At 27.7% G+C, this 17969-nt stretch overlaps 1 protein-coding gene across 4 annotated transcripts in view; it reads left to right on the plus strand.

Annotated features, from left to right (window-relative positions):
* Positions 1 to 17969, plus strand: part of LOC124496516 (protein phosphatase 3 catalytic subunit alpha) — a 42800-nt gene that overhangs the window by 15195 nt on the left and 9636 nt on the right. For all 4 annotated transcript variants that reach the window (XM_047060036.2, XM_047060039.2, XM_047060037.2 and 1 more), the window contains exons 2-3: positions 4493 to 4857; positions 14715 to 15545. In XM_047060036.2, the coding sequence (XP_046915992.2) occupies positions 15197 to 15545 (349 nt within the window). In that variant the 5' untranslated portion in view covers positions 4493 to 4857; positions 14715 to 15196. The remainder of the gene's footprint in view (positions 1 to 4492; positions 4858 to 14714; positions 15546 to 17969) is intronic.

Below are 17969 nucleotides of genomic sequence, written 5' to 3' on the forward strand. Positions count from 1 at the left end.
CCTATGTGTGTATTCAAACAAATTATGTTTCATTAATAATAATTTGCTAATAAATATTAACTAGATTTTCTTCTACCATTTTTTTGTGGTTATAACAAAATTCTTTATATTGCTTTGTGTTTTTTCATCCATTCATTCATTCATTGATCATAAAATTTTCATTTTCATTCACTTTTTCTTGTTAATCATGTTGTTGTTGTTGCTGTTGCTGCTGCTGCTGCTATATGTTTTTTTTTTCATCCACACACATGGAAACTGATTACACAATCTTGAAAATGAAATGAAATGAAATGAATCCAGTGATTTTGGTCTACATTTTCAGTTGCAAATGTTTTTTTTTGCTCCTTCATCTTTTAATTTTCATATATTGTGAAAGTTTTTATTTTTCATATTCTTGAAATGACAAGACGTATATATAATGAATAAATCTTTTTTTCCTTTCTTGGCCCGAGAATATTTTCGTGATTCTGAATTCATGAGAATTTTTTTTTCATTTTCAATATGATTGTCATAATTCTTCTCTGTACAAACACACACACAGACACACATATTTCATTTTTTTTTCTAGAATCATATTCATGATGTGAAACTTGCATGTGTTTGTTTTGTCATTCATTTTCAACAATGTATTCAAATAAAATTTTATTAAATTTTTCTCTTTCATTTTAAAATTTAATGATGATTATTGTGTGTATGGTACGATTGCTGCTACAGCTGCTCTTATCACCGGTGACATTGGTATGTTGGTGCATTATATATCGATTCTGATTGATTAAATGTCAAGTATATCAATTCTTTGATTCCTGGTATAGTTTAATTTCTGATATTTCAATTTTCAATGAATCAATGATTGGTTACATACAAATGTTTTATTTCAATCAAACAAATTGCCCTTTTATTTTAAGATAAGATTTTTTTACTTTTGTTTTGTTTCGTATTGTTGGCATTCTTCTTTGAATTCTTACCATTTTGTTAATGAATTATTTTTCTTCTTTTTTTTGCCAGTGTGTGTGTGTGTGCATGTGTTTGTGTTTGTATATAGAATAACTGAAGAAAATTTTTTTCACTTTAACTTTCACATTTGTAATGAAATCTATGATAATAACAACAACAACAATAAACCATAGAAAACTACGACAACAACAACAACAACAATGAAAGGAGGAGAATAAATCATTCATTTCCGTTCATGAATAATGTAACAGTTTATGGCAACCATTCGTAAAGCTTGTATTTATTATTATTCTTAAATTCTTTTGCCATTTTCTTTTTCTTTTTCACATTGGTCATAGATATCTAAATATCGTAGATTTGAAATCAATCGACCGAGATATGTTGATGATGATGATGATGGACCGGCAAATTGATCCACTGACAGTTTTTGATCTTTTTTGCGTGTGTGTGTGTGGATCCGGTTTGATAAATATAATCGGCCATGGGCCGTATCATTGTAATGGGTTAATTGAATTCGATATTCTCCTATATTAAGCTACTGTTGTTTTGATTGATCTATAGGATTTTTTTTTCTGGAATGTTTTTATCGTAAAAAATGAAGACTATTTTTTGCAAATTCCTGATTTCGGAATTTAAAACTTTTTTTTCATTGTTTCGTAATTCGATTTCAACAAATATCGTACATTACACGCTTATGCACAACAATTTGTTGTGTACACATTCATTTTTCTTTTTATTACCATTTATCAAGTTACCATATTCTGTGTTTCGATTATTCTGTTGACAAAATCCATCTGGAAACATTAATCAAATTGAAATTGAGTAATTTTTTTTTATTATTTGTCATCTTTCATCATCATTATATGATGATGATGATGATTATAATTAAATTTTTTTTTGGGCTATTAATTAATAATCAATGATTTATTGATAAAAATCAATAATAATTGACCCTTAGTTTGTGATCGATTTTTTTTCTATATTTTATTGGTCCACTTTGGTCTGAATATTTGTGATTTATTAGTATGGTCCGATAGTTTTCCATGATGATGGTGATGACCATTTTTATTTTGATGACATCATTGTAATTGATAATTGAGATCATTGTTTTCTTGTTTTCTCATCGATTGATTGATTGATTTTTTCTGTTTCTGTTTTTATTTTTTATTTTTTTTTCGTTGTGTTTTGTTAATGTCAAAAACATTCCACATTGACAATGATAGAATACCTTTTTTTATCGTTGTTATGGTCATATTTTTTTTCGCTTGAATATTTTTCCATGATTAATTTTTTCGCTTTTTTTTCATTTAGTTTGCACATTAATAATAACATAACATTCAAACAGAAAAACAGATGTTTATTATGGGAAATTTTTTTTTTGTTGTTCTGGCTGTTTGAAATTGATCATCATCATCATCGGTCATCATAGATATTGTTTGTCTCAAATTAAATTCCGAATCCAAATGAGCAATACTTATTGATTTTTATTTTTGTTTTTGTTTTTGTTTTTGTTAACCAACAACTAGCACAATGAATTCTGTGTTAACAGTGCACATACAAACATAACGTGCAGCAATAATCATCATTCCATGATGATGATGATAATAATGCTACGGTTTCAATAATAATCATCAACAAAAGAACTTCTAGTTTTTCATGGTTTATAAATAGATATAAATAAAAATAAAAATCACACCCCTGCTTTTTTGGAATTAAATGAATGACGAACACTAATAATGATAATAATAATAATTTTTTTTTTCGTGGCAAAAAAAAAGCAACCCAAGATATAACGGTATTTAGATTAAATAGCACACACACACACACACACAGACACACTGGCATTAAGTATAAATGTGATTTCAATATAGTAAAGTATAGAATAGGCAGCATTTGGAAATTGGGCGTCATTCTTATTTCTCACCATAAAAAAATCATCATCATGGCGATGATCCATGATCATGTTGATGATGATGATGATGATATAAACAAACTATTTCGACCCGATTCTATTCAAAATTTTACAACAGTGAAAAAAAATTATATCGAACTAGAAACAACCAACCAAATAGAAGAAGAATCATTGATCTTGCCATTTTCTCTGGTGTGTGTGTGTATGCTAGCCATAAAAAGAGACAGGATTTTAGTGTGTTCAGCCTTTTTCGATTCTTTTTGAGTTTTGTTTTGTTTTCGTTTCTCATCAATTCGGTTCAATTCATCTCGATTGATTTTCAATGAAGTTGTTGTTGTTGTTTATATACAATCGATTTTGGTTGTTGTTGTTTTTTCTTTCTTTGCTCTATATAAATATGATTAGTGTATGCTTGAAGATCGGTGGTATTAGTAACAACAACAACAACAACAACAACATCGACAAGACAAGAAATCTGGGACACAAGAATCTTTATTTTTTATTTTTAATTCAATGAGTGTGGAAAATGGCCTGAAATTGAATCCGAACGATGATGATGATGATGATGATTTGAATTCAAAACCGAAACATGTAGAAACAACAACAGGATTTTTGTTTTTTCACCAAATTCACATTGTAATGTGTGGCCAAAATTCAATGGATTTTCTTTCTTTCTTTTTTTTCAACAAAAAAAAAAAAAAAAAATTTTGTTTTTTGTAAATCGATTCGGCATTTTTTTCCAATAATATTTGAAAGACAAACATAGATGAATGAATGAATTTTTGTAATCAAAATCAATGAATCATTTTTTTTTTTAATTTCACAAAAAGAAATATGATATTGGCTTATGGTATTTTTTTCGGTTTCATTTCAAGAATCGAAATTCTTTCATATATGTAGAAAGCCAGAACTTTTTCGGATTGTTTTATCAACAACAACAACAACAACAACAACAAAACGCCATTAAGCTGGATGGTGGAAAAAAAAGTTTATTTCAATTTATGATAAAATTCCGTAGAATTTTATTATTATTATATTCTAATCAACATATTTTGGACGAATGAATGAATAAATATAAATAGTGAATGGAGAACACAATATCGAAACAAACAAAATATATATGTATATATGAAAAGCATGACCTTTTTTACGTGTTGTGAATAAATTTTCTGTCATTTTTTTTGTTTTGCTTTTTGAGGTAATAAATTCATTTTTTTTTTAATCTACTTCAGATGATGATTATTAATTGGTAGCAGCGTGTTACAGAGTAAAGTGTGTTTTTCTGTTGTTGTTGTTGCAATGATAGAATTTTGAGAATTTTTTTTGTTGTTGTTTTCGTTTCTAGATTCTTGATATCATCATGCAGACACACACACACACACTAGATGAATATTTGAATATCATACATACCATTGTCATTTTTTGAAATTAACTTTTTATTATTTCTCCTGTTTTTTTCTATCAGCTATTTTTACTTTCGTCATTAATTCTATTTTTATCCATAATTTTTTTTTCTCATTTGTTTTTATTATATTGTGAAATGTGGTTTTATCGATTCTTTGTGCATATTATCGATTTTTATTTTTTTTTTTTAAACTAATTTTGTCTCTTTTATTTTATTTTTAGGTATTTCAATGATGAACGGTGGTGATGCGGTGGTTATTGGCGACATCATTCATCACTGATAGCACATCTTACATTGCATCACGTCATTTATGAATTTCTCATGGTTTTGATTTATTTATTTTTTTTTTCGTTGAAAATTTAAGAATTTCTTAAATTCGATCTCAAATTTCAATTATCGATAATTGTAATTGGAAAAAAATGCTCAAATAAAATTGAATTTTCAATTTTATTTTTCTCATCATCAAAAGTGTGTCTGTGTGTGTGTGTGTGTGTGAGTGTGCCTCTTTTGATTGTTTTTTGTCAAAACTAATCAAAACATCATTGATTACAACCATTGAATTTCGACAACTTAAAAAAAAATCCAGGTAAGTCTTACCTTTCATTGAAAAACATGATGATTGGAATTGAATTTTTTTTCTGTAAAAAAAAGTTTCCATTAAAGAATATTATTGATGATGATGATGTTGATGATGGTGGCAGACGAAAATTTGCATAAATTTTCAATTTAATATTTTTGATTTTTAAAGTATTTTTTCCTTTTTTATATTCTGATTGCTGATTGAAAGCAATGAAAGTTTCGTGAAGCAACACAAAAAAAAATCCATCACACACACACACACACACATTGATTTCCATTGTCATTTGATTTCGACATAAAGTACCATTATCATGAAATCATTCAATGTGTACCTTACATGTCTGGACTTTACGCCATTGTCACAAATGACCACTATTAATAACAATCGATCAAATTCAAAATGACTTTTCAATTCATCGATCATCACACACACACACGCACACACTTTTTTTTGTTGACAATAATTCCTACAGATACAAACACGTACCACCACCACCACTAAACCTTGTCTAAAAAAAACGAATAAAAAAAATTTTCTTTTCAATAATATTCTGAATGTCAGAAGAAAACAAAAATTCATCCAATGCTACTGCTAATGCTAATAATGTCGTCGTCGTCGTAGACGTCCATTATTTATTTTACAAGAATTTTTTTCTCTTTTTCTAAATCAAATCTCAATTCTATAGGACAATATATATAGAATTATGCTAATTTCATTAAATTTCAATATATCATTTCGATTCTTTAATGGTATCTGTTGTTTTTCATTGAATTCAAATCGAATTGAATTGAAATTTAATTTTCATTTTCATTTTTATTTTTTTTTCTGTCGTCATCATCATCTTAAACATTATCAAATTCCCTGAAGGATGACGAATTGAATAAAGAATGATGAAATGAAAAAAAAATGATGATAATTGGCCTTGAATTCATGAATGGAAAATGATGAAAAAATAACATTATCTTTTACATTTAATTCATACAATTTTGAGGAATGTATTGAAGAATATTCAGAAAAAAAGTAAAAGATGAAGATTCTACATGCATCCATGCATGTGTTTGGTGTTGTTTACCAAGTTTTTTTTTCTTCCCTTTTCATTCTTTTTCCATCTAAAAATAGAATCCAAGTTTTTTTCCTGATACAAGGTGGTGATGGTGGTGGTGGTGGTGGTGATGGTGTTAGTTCACTGATAGTCGTTGTAGTTTTGTGGCCATGTTTTGTTGAATTTTTTTTTACAATAACGAAAAAATAAAACCCAAAAACAGATTCAGATAACATCTGTCATGTTGTGTACGCGCATATATAACTGGTATCTTTTTTTTTACTTTTATTGAGATTTTCAATTTTTTTTTTGTGTTTGCCCATTCGAATGTGTGTGTGTGTGTGTGTGTTTGTTTTTTGATTATTGACATTTTTTTCATGTTTTTTTTGTCAATTTTCACCGAATATATTTGTCACACGGTTAGAAAGAATAAGATTATAGATTCTGAAAAAAATCTTATTACAAAGAATTTTCGGTTGATGATGAGTAATGTTCAAAAAATTAGATAGTTTAAAAATGATTATGATGATGATGATGATTGGAATGAGAAACAGAACCAGAAAACAAATTCTGATCAAATGATGTTTTTTTTTTGAAAGTTGCATTTGTTGTTGAAAATGAATTTTTTTTATTGCTGGTGATGACAATAATAATCGTCATCATAATAATAATGATGATGATGATAATGATGCTCATTATCATTATCAGTGGATGAAAAAAAAATGAAAAATTTATTTCATGTTTTTGTCTCAAACACACACAGACAAATTATGTTCCATTTTTTTTTTTTGCCTGTCTCATGAGTTACATCATAATCGGTTTTTTTTGTGTTGGTCTGGTTTTTTCTATGTGAACAAAAAAAAAATTACACTGGTCTAGATCTGATCTTGATATGAAATTTGGATTCATTTTTTTTTTTTTGATCAATGTATCACTTTTTTTTAAACAAAATAATAAAAAACTTATGGTTTTTCATTCTCACATGTAATACATTATGATGATATTTCTTTGTGTGTTGGTTAGTTTATCGTTGATGGTGTGTGTTGATTCCATTTGACTTTTGAAACACACACATACACACACACACACAAAGAGAGTGATCTTCCTGTGGATCCATTTTCTATGACAATCAAAAATGATGATGATGATGATAATAAGATGTTGATGATGCACTTTATGATGATGATGATCATGATCATCATCAAGATTTTTTTTTTCTCTTCTTGGTGATAGTTTTTCATTTTTCAATAGTCCCGTGCTGTTTTTTTTTCTGTTCGTTTATATGTATGATGACCCTTTGAACCATACATTTACCAAAAAAAAAATGGTTATTTTTTTCAGTTTTAGTTTTGATTTTTTTTTCTCGCTTTCTTGAAATGGTTTCTCTGTTCTCTTGTTTTCGCCTCATCATCTATATATATTTTTTTTTGCTTTTTGCTTTTTGCTTTTTTGCTTTTGCTTTTTGCTGTTCAATTCTGGTTAACAACTCTATTATTCATCCACAACAACAGAAAATGAATCCATATACCCATATATACACACATAATGTTTGAAAGCATCATCTTATTTGCTTTTTTTTTCTTCTGCTCTCTATGTTCTCTATTGTTCTGGTTTTTTTCTTCATGTTCATCATTATGGCTGTAAAAAAAGAAGTAGAAGAAGAAGAAGACAATGTATGTCTGGATCCATCTATCTATTCCATCTATTCGATCCAAAATAGAGTCATTGTTGTCGTTGTTGTTGTTGTTGTTGTTGTTATCGCTGTTGATGCTGTCAAGTGGAACGAGAACGAGAAAGCGAGAGAGAGAGAGAGAGAAAAACATTTTTAATATATTTTTCTACACAAAAAATTTCTCTCTTTTTTTGTTATAATGCATAAAGAATCCATCAAAACCAGAAATAGCCATCACGAATTCAGAAGAGAGTGAAGAAAAAGAAAAAAAATGCCATGGCTTTTGTTGTCCGATTCCGAGTTTGTTTTTTTTTTTTTTTTTTTGGTTAAAAAATGTTTTTATTCATTTTTCTTTTTTCTTTTCATCAATGATCATTCATCCACAATTTATTCATTCATGAAAAAAAATAAATAAACAGAATGTTTCTCATTCGTATGATTTTCAACGTGGTCATCCAATAATAATGTATTGAATTGAATGTGATGATGAACAAGAATTAAATACACCAAAAAAAAAAATGAAAAAAAATTCTTTATGAATTATGATTTTTTTCATCACCATGGGGTTGTTCACATGTACTTGACAAAGTTTGGTGGTGGTGGTGGTCGGTAGGCCTGTTATTATTTTTAGATTGAAATTATTAAAACAATAAAAAAAAACTTTCGATTTTCTCATCATCATCATCATGAACAAAAAAAAAATTCATGTCGAACAATTATTATTTGATTCTTTTTACATATGTTGTGGTGGTGGTACTTTACCTACACTCAGGAAAACCACCCAGAATTACACTTGGACGCTCTCTTTGCCATTGCCGCTCTTTTCTGGGTTTTTTTCTCTGTCCCATAACCATAACCTGTCCCCCCCACTCCGCTACCAATTCATGGTTTTGGGCGGCCCTCACAACAAAATGATTACACAACCTTGCTGCCTTGATAACATTATTTTTTTTTTGTTTTTGTTTTTGTTTTTGGTTTTCCCATTATTATCACGGACTTTTTTTTTGTACTTTCTATTCGAATGATATTGTGTTGCTTTGCAAAATGAATGTGATTCGAATGAATTCTCCTCGTTACAATGGAATTTTTTTTTCTTTTTCTGCTTGTTTTTTTTCGAGCTTTGTTATATAAAAAATATTTTCATTCAAAAAATACGTATGCATGTGACATTTGTTATTGTTATTTTTATTTTTGTGGGATGAAAAATTTTGGATCATTGTGTGTATGTGTCAGTGTGGTTAACAACAGTAAATGTTTGATTTCGTGAATGAATGAGAAATTCCTTGCAAAGATTTGAAATTCATTCCTTTCATTGTGGTTTTCATTTAATTTCATTTTCAAAAATTTTTTTTTTTGTTTTTCATTTTGAATTTCATTTATTGAAATGAATGCAAAGCATTTTCTCTCTCTCTCTCTCTTTCGCTCTATGGGTGTTTGATTTTAATTTGAAAAATTTCAATGACAGAAATGAAAATTTACATGATTTGTTTTTGTGTTTTTTTTTGGGGCGAATGAATGTATTTCATTAAATGAAATTTTCTCATTTCCATTGAGCAATCATATTGCTATATTTGATGATTTGTTTTGGTTTTTTTTTTGGTTGCAGTAAATCCTAGAGATTTAAATTGCAGCCAAAATAATTTGTATATGTCTGTGTTTTTTTTTTTTATTTTACATCTTATTTAGTGTTTTCTTTGTTTCTTTTTTTTCCCCCCCCATTGTTGGCTATATTTTTATATGGCCATATGATTGTCATTGTTATCATTATTTGAATGAATGAAAATTGATGAAAATGAATGAATCAAAATGATCAAATCAAATAATAAAAAATAATAATAATAATAATAATGTTTATTGGTTTTATTTCCCACCACTATATAAATATATTTTCAACCTATTTTATCGTTTTGTTTATTAATTTTTTTTTCTATTATTGTGCCAATACAATTCATTGCTAATAAAATAAATGACCACAGTGGTCATTTATTTGTGTAAAATTTTTATTATTATTATTTCTGTGTGTTTTTTATGTGTGTTTATGTTTTATTCGTCATTTGGTTTTGGTTTTGGTTTTTGGTTATTGTCTGATCACCATCATTGATCATTATCATTTCCACTATTTGTTTCATCATTTTCATCACCACCACCAGTCTTACACATCTTGGTCAATTGAACTCTTTTTTTTTCATTACATTGTTGTTTCTAACTAATTTTCATTTGAAATATACAACTTTATTTCTCATTTTCTAGTTAGTTTTTTTTTATTGTTTTTTTTTTGTATTTGAATTCTAAATGACTGTATAATAAATGTAGTGAAAAGAAAATAATGTTTGTGTGTCAGTGTGTGCGATAATAAAGAAAATGGAAATTATTCTCCACTCTCTCTCTCTCTCTCTCTCTGCATATATGTGTGCAACTAATAAAAACTCCATCTATATAAAAACATTGAAAATGACCCAAGAATGATTGAAAATTCGACTGAATTAGTTACCTCTTTCTGCATCACATACATTTTGCATCAATTTATATATATTGAAATTAAAGATTTTCATTGGTCATTCATTGTTAACACTTGAAATTGGAAATTTTCTTGAATTTTTTTTATTTTGCTTTGTTTTGATCACATTTTCAATTGAATGTTTTTGTGAAATGCAAATCGATTGTTTACTTTCTAATATCTTTTTCATAGAGATATTTGAAAGTAATCGATCGATTTGTTGTTTTTACATTTTCATCGTTCAATATAATAATCTATTTCTAATGACTTTTTTGTTTCACTGTTTGTTATTAGATTTTTCTAATTGTTTGATGTTCAAATAGTTTCTTATTGACTAGAATCCATAATGAATTTACTATTGCCTATTCATTTTCTTTTCTTTGTCTCTTTCTTTTTTTTTCTTTCTTTATGGATTGATTATTTCCATTATCTTGGTTTCAATTTCAGAATTCAGAAATTTTTTTTTGTATTCATGATAATCTATGATGATGATGATGATAATGATCTTGGATTCTTTTATTCGATTCTATAATTGAATTTAGAATCGATTTTTTTTTGTTTGGCAATTCAAACCAACTATACAGTGTAGAGTACATTCAAAAACTATTTGTCCAGGGAAACTAAAAAAACAGAAACGAACATAATGTCTCTCTGGCTCATGTGTTTTTGTGTGTATATAAATGATGTGATTGAATAAAACGATAAAAATGACAATTGAAAAGAACAGTGACTTTTTTTTTCTTTTCATTCATTTTTTCTTCTTCTTTTTTCTTTTTCTTCTTGCCATCTTGTTTGGATCGAAAAGAAATTCAAATTCGATTATGTAGTGAATAGTGAATCCATTTTCTTTTTTTTCACTTATAATAATGATGCTTTTTTTTTGTTATTCATCAATTATTTTATCTAGGATTTTTGGGTTAAATTTTTTTTTCTTCTTCTTGTCATAAAAGTTTCAGCTGGTCTCTTTTTTCCATGATATGGAATTTATTGAAAATTATTCATTTGATAATAGAAATTTTGGTTTTTTTTTATCGAAATTGAATTATTCCGAAATGAATTATGGAATGAAGATTACGAATTTTCGTTTTTTTTTTTGAAATTGGCTCGATCTCACATTGCCATTGTTGTTTGGCCGGTTGTCTGGTGGTGGTGGTGGTGGTGGCTTCCCCATATGTGTGTGTTCATTCATTTATTCTAGCCTATTCATGAATTCTATTTTAAATACAGGAAGTTGATAATCATCATCATCATTGAATTTCTTTTTCGAGAATAATTAAAGTGGTTATAAAGAATCATTTTCGTATTTCCGTCGAAACGATGATGATGATGATGATTGAGACAAATTATAGAATGAAAATATAGAAAAATCGACGACGACGACGACGACCGGTTTCGATACAAATACAATTGATGACAATTTAATTGTGTTCGAATCAGAAAAATTCTGTTTTTGGTTTCCTATTTGAACAAATGTGTGTTGATTATGTCATCATCATGGCTATGTGTGTGTGTGTGTGTGTGTGTGTGAAAATTTTCATTTTTTTTCAAGTATCATCTTTTTTTTCCATCCATCACGTTTGTTTTTACAATTTTTCAATGGTTTTTTTTTCATGAAAAAAAAATTGAATTGAATTTCATTCTTGTCAATATTATGATGTTCATAACCATGTTGATGATTGTAGTCTTTGTTTGAAATGGAAAAAAATAGAATCACCTATATACACACACACACACACACACACAAAGAAAGAGAGAGACAAATTTATTCTACAAATATACCTCAACAACTTGTATTTGTGTGTGTGTGTGTGTGTGTGCATATGTTTTGAAAGAAAAGTTCAAATTTTTTTTCAATTTCTATTCACCGTTTTTTTTTGTTCGCTTTTTCGTTTGTTTATTTTCTCTTTCTCTCTCTGTTTCTTTCTTTTTTTTTCACCGAATTTAGTCTTTCCAATGACAATGTGTGGATTCTTCAATATTTTTTTTTCACATCTGGAAAAAAAGTATCGAACCCCACAAACAGTACAGGCAATGGATGATGATGATGATGATGATGGACAAAATGACAAATTTTTTTTTCTCGTACATTGTCCATATGGACATTTTTCTCGAAACATATTTTTTTTTTGATGCCTCTCTCTCTCTCCTCTCAATGATAATAATATACCGATCAATCGATTTAGAATTTAGAATTTCAAATTTGAAATTATTCTTTTGAAAAGAATTTTTTTTTCTATTTTGAAGAGAATCAAAAAAAAAAAAAAAAACAAAATTTGAATGCATTTTTTTTTGTCGATGGTTATGGTTCGTTGGCCATATGATTCAAGTACAATATACTTTCAATTTTTTTTCCAATTCGTTGTTGACGGAATTTTCTCATTTTTTTTCTTTCTGTTTTGAAAGTTTACCAATAAATAAACAACCACCACCATTTGTGTGTGTGTGTGTTTACACAAAAAATTCAAATGATGATGCTTAATAATGGCCAAACAAAAAAAATTCTATCAAAAAGAGAGAATTTTTTTTTTAATTGAAATTTTATAGAATAAAAAAAAAATTTGTCCTCTTTGTGCACCAGCGATTTAGTTAGAGTCTTAGTCAAGTTTTCTTTTTTTTTTTTTTAATTCTCCTGATGATTAAGTTGTCTTTTCTCATTATTTTTCAATGATACAAAAAAAACCCAATTTTGCATGTATCAATGAAAATTGATTTTTAAATTTTTCATTTTTACATTTATTCAGAAATAATTTTATTGTTTCACTTTTGTCAAAATTATTTGTTAATAATAATGAACAAAAAAAACTCAATCAAAACTTCAATATAACCTGAAGGCATTTTCAACGTACCTTTCCTCTTCATGATGAATTGATTTCAAGCAAAAAAAAAAAAAGTTTTTTTCCTCATATATGAAGAACAAAAACGATCCAATTAGAAATATCTAATGATTGAAACAAAAAATCGATCGTTTATCCAATTATTTAGCTAATCAGCATCAATGGATCCACCTGAATAATCCTGTTAGGTTTTTTTTTGTTTTCACCTGATTGTTTATCGGATCTTTAATTTAATTTGTGAATATCGTTTGGAATAATAAAGACTCACTGATTGTCTTAGTCGAATGTCTGAATTTTTATTCGTTCATATTGATCATCATCATCACAAATTTGAAAATAAAAATTCGACATTTTATATATTGGATTATATTATGTTCTCCATTTTGTTGATGATTGATACATAATTTTTTTTTTGTTTTTTTCACATTTGAAATTTCGTTTTTTTTTCACATCTGTTATTGATTTGTGTTTAGTAACAAATGGTTCCACTTAGTAAAATTTTTTTTTCTTTCAATGGAAATAATGGAAACAAACAAAAAATTAAAAAAAAAATTGTTTGGCATTCTGTGATTCTTATGTGTACATGTGATGATGATTGTCGATCAATCAATCAATCAATCAATCATTTGATTTTTTTTTTCAGCCAATATGTTGGAGATTTGTAAAATCAAAATTGATTCTTAAATGATTTTTTCTTCTGAATTCTTTTGGAAAAAAAACAAAATAAATTCATCATAAATTCAGAAAAATGTACAGAATCAGAATTTGTTTTATGTTTGTTGTTGTGAATAAAAACAGTCATTGAAGTTGCTCTTCATTCATCATCTTCAAATTGAGAAAAAAAAGAGACAATTTCGAGTTTAAAGCTTATGGGTCATCATCACCACACACCTATAACATTACGATACAATATCGTTTTGGTTATTTCAATTAGAAAAATAGCGCAATCACTTTGACATCGAAAACTGTCAATAAAATCATTTTGAAAAGCGAAAAAAAAAAATTTTTTTTTCCCGATCTGACAACTTATCAACGACAACTACAAAAAAAAAGAAATTAAAAAAAAATTTCAACCACCATATCAAACCACTTGAATGGTTTATTCTTTATTCGTTATTTTTGTTTCTTTGATAGACAAAATGAAAAAGCGATTCTAATGATGATGATGATGATGATGTTTAATGGAATTGAAAACAAAACTCTCTGTGTGTGTTGTCTGAAAATGAAATGAATTTTTTTTTGCTGTTGTTTCGTTAGATAAAACTTTGCAAAAGTTGCAAAAAAAAAATTGTATCAAGAGCCGAGCAGTGTGTGTGTGTGTGTGTGCGAATTTGTTTCATCTTGGTCGTCTTTTTTTTGTGGAATTATTTGGTTTTTTTTTCGTCTTTGTTTTCAATTTTATTTCGGTTTTTCCTTTTTTTCTTTGTTTTGTTTTCATATATATTTTTTTTTAAGTTGAAAACGAAAAAGTTGACATTTTGCTGAACAATCATAAATACAGAGAGAATATAAGAAATGTAAAGTTTGAAAAAAATTTTTTTTTTTTTCGTGTCCTCGAATAAATGGATTGAGATTTTCACTACTTAAGATTCGATTATTGTTTTTGTATGTGTGTGTGTGTGTGTTTTTTTTTTCATGACAAAATCAATTGAGTTACAGAACATCCTCATCATCATCATCATGACGGTTATTATTTTTTTTCACTGTGAATCATTTAATCCCTATGTTCTTTAAATATTTCAATAATTCGTTTAAACTAATGACATTTTTTTTTATTCATTTTCATTTTCATTTTCATTTTCATTTTTTTTCCCATAGCTCAATGATCACCACATATACACATCTATTATAAACAAGGCCAATAATTGAACAACGATAACATCTTAATCATCAATTATCTGGTCAATTTACATATCATCAATTGATTGTAACAAAATAAACAAAACTAATCAAGAATCTTAAACCTAAAGAGATCTTTGCCTACATTCTTCGCACACACACACACACACACCTACACATAAACATACACACACACACACGCCAACCATATTATTATTATTAAAATCAAACAGATTTTAACATAATCCAAATCCAATCCAAATCCAAATTAATTTTTATTTTCTAAAAATAAAAATCCTCCTTGTAAATAATAATCAATTGATTAACTTTTAAAACAATTCACATTTGTCTTCACAAACATTTTATTCAATTTAATAAGAAGAAAAAAAATTCTGAATCCAAATTATAACAAAACAAACAAAACAAAATAGATAAAAAAAAATTTATATATAATTATTCAAATGGCCAATTCAACAAGCGTAACGACCGGTCAGAACAAAGTTCAAAATAATGACAGTTCTACGGGCGGAAGCGGTAGTAGCGGTGGTGGTGGTAGTGGTGGTGGAACGACAAACACTACTGCCGCTACTGCTAACGCAACATCATCCTCATCAACTTCTGCTGCTGCTTCTACTGCTGCTGCTGCTACTGCTGCAACATCATCATCATCACCATCAGCAACAACAACAACAACAACTGGTCAAGGAACGACAACCGGAACTGGTCAAACAGCAGCAACAAATTCAAGTAATACAGCAACAACAAATAATGCAAACCAAAAACTTTCAACAACTGATCGTATCATTAAAAGTGAGTTGTTTTTTTTCCTAATTCATATATTTAGATAGCAGGTGCATATGTATTTCGATTATTTGATTTGATTTGATTTGATTTGATTCGATAAAATCCTTGATAGTTTGTTGTTATTCATGTAAAATTAATAATCAAAAATCAGAAAAAAACAAGATAGATAGAATCCAAAATGATATTCATTCGCATTGAAAGTTTAAAAATTAATCCGATTATCGTAGAGGAGAAAAATCATCATCATCATTAATTCTTGATTCCAATTTATGATGAACAACGATGTCAACGACAACAAAAAATTGGCTCAAACCATCAGCATTCATTTGGTCATGTCTCTTCAACATATTGGACTTTTTGAAAATGAAAATTTTCTTTCAGTCTAGTCTACTTTATTCAAATGAAACGAATGAAAAAATAATGGCTTATTATTAATGAATTTAATGTTGATTATTATTTACCATAATCATCATCATCATCATCATCATCACAATATTCTGTGTTGTCAAATGTTATTTGATTCTCATTAAAAACAAAATAAAATGACAAATATCAGGCAAAAAAAACAACAATATTTTTGTTTTCATTTTCATAATCTTGTTTACCGTTATGATGATTGTGATTATTCATACTATGTGAACATTGAATGTTAATTTAAAAAAAAGTTTGTAACCGAATATTACAACAACAACAACAACAACACAATAACGAATATATGGAATGATCGAATCTATCAACATGAACAGCTGTATTTTTGGCTAAAATTTTTAAATCTTTAATAATCCAAAATTATTTTATTTTTAATTTTTTATTTGCCTCTATATGACTATGAGATAGAGGCTTTTTTTGCTCGATACAATTCAATTCATGTCAATCCAATCATCATCATCATCAAAGAATTAATGGATTCCTTTGGGAAATTTCAAGTGGATGGCCATGATTTCTATGAAATGTACATGATGATGATGATGATCATCATCATCATCGTCATCGTCATCACGATGATGTTGAACGATGACGAACTAGACCCAAGAGATTGTCATTCTCTATATCGAAGTTTCAAAATCAATTTTTTTCCCATCTTCAGTATTACATTTGATCATTTCATGCATCAAACAAGAATTTTTCTCGTTTTCTCGTTTATATCCATCATCTTTTTTTTCATCATCTATTCTGTTTGATTCGAATTTTTTTTTGTTGTTATCTTTGTTTTGTTTTTTTTAGTGTTTATCGTATTTGTCGCTAACGTTGTTGACTTTTGGCATTTTGTTTTTTTTTCTCTCTGTTGGATTCACGATGGCATTGGATCAATTTAATGTTTGGTTTGGTTTTTTTTTGTCTACATTCGAACAAATAATGTATGATCATTGTTTGATTGTCAATGTTGTTTTTGTGTGTGTGTGTGTGTGTGGCCATATTTCAAATGATCCAAATATTTTTCATTGAAGTTTAGCGTTGAAAACATTATAAACATTTACTATGCACACGCAAGCTTCATATTCTTTATTTTATGTGGAATAATAAATTCCGGCGAAAAAAAATTTTAAATTTAAATTTATTGTCCAAATTTTCCATTCAATTGTCCACTATTGGTTATATTTTTTTTTGAAAAACAAAAGCAAAAAATAAAAATAAAAGAATTTAATGGACAATTCTCGATGAATCAAAATGGCTGAAAACAGTTTTTTCAGATTTATCAAAGTCGATTATTCAATGGGGAATTGAATCGAATAGGATTGTATTTTGGTTTGATTTTCTTTTTTTTCTCCAGAATCATATACGATCTATTTGATTTGAAGTGAACTAAAAAAAAAAAATCATTCCACTGTTTTTTTACTACGACGACCACAACAACAACAACAGCAACAAAACCGAATGAACAAAAGCGGATTGTATCGATTTTTTTTTACTCCCGTGAAAAATGAAAAATTCGATTAATTTTTTTTTTCTGTTTTCATTCGAATCAATCAAACAACCATTGACGATTATTATATGTTTTCTGGTTTTTTTTTCTCTCTCGTGGTTTTTCATGATAGAAATGTCCGATACATTGTGTCGACAATATACAACGTATACGGTACAAATGTGATGATATAATAATCAGGAAAAAAAAAATTTTAATCGGATCTATTTTTTTCTTTATAAAAATTCACTTGTGGCCATATTGGCCAGAATCGATAGATCAATTGAGAGTAGTATTCTATTCCGTTACAGATTCTATGGTCATTTTCTATACAAAATTGAATTGAATCAACAACAACAACAAAAAGATGTCGATATGATTTTGTATCTTCAATGAATGCTGATAATGATGATGATGATTACGATGATGCTTATCCTGTGTTCAATCAACCATATATCTCAAATGATGATGAACAAGTTTTTTCGTCGGAAAAAAATGTCCAAATCGAGTATCATAATAATCATAAT

The sequence above is a fragment of the Dermatophagoides farinae genome, chromosome 7 (assembly GCF_024713945.1).
Source record: "Dermatophagoides farinae isolate YC_2012a chromosome 7, ASM2471394v1, whole genome shotgun sequence".
Lineage (NCBI taxonomy): Eukaryota > Metazoa > Arthropoda > Arachnida > Sarcoptiformes > Pyroglyphidae > Dermatophagoides > Dermatophagoides farinae.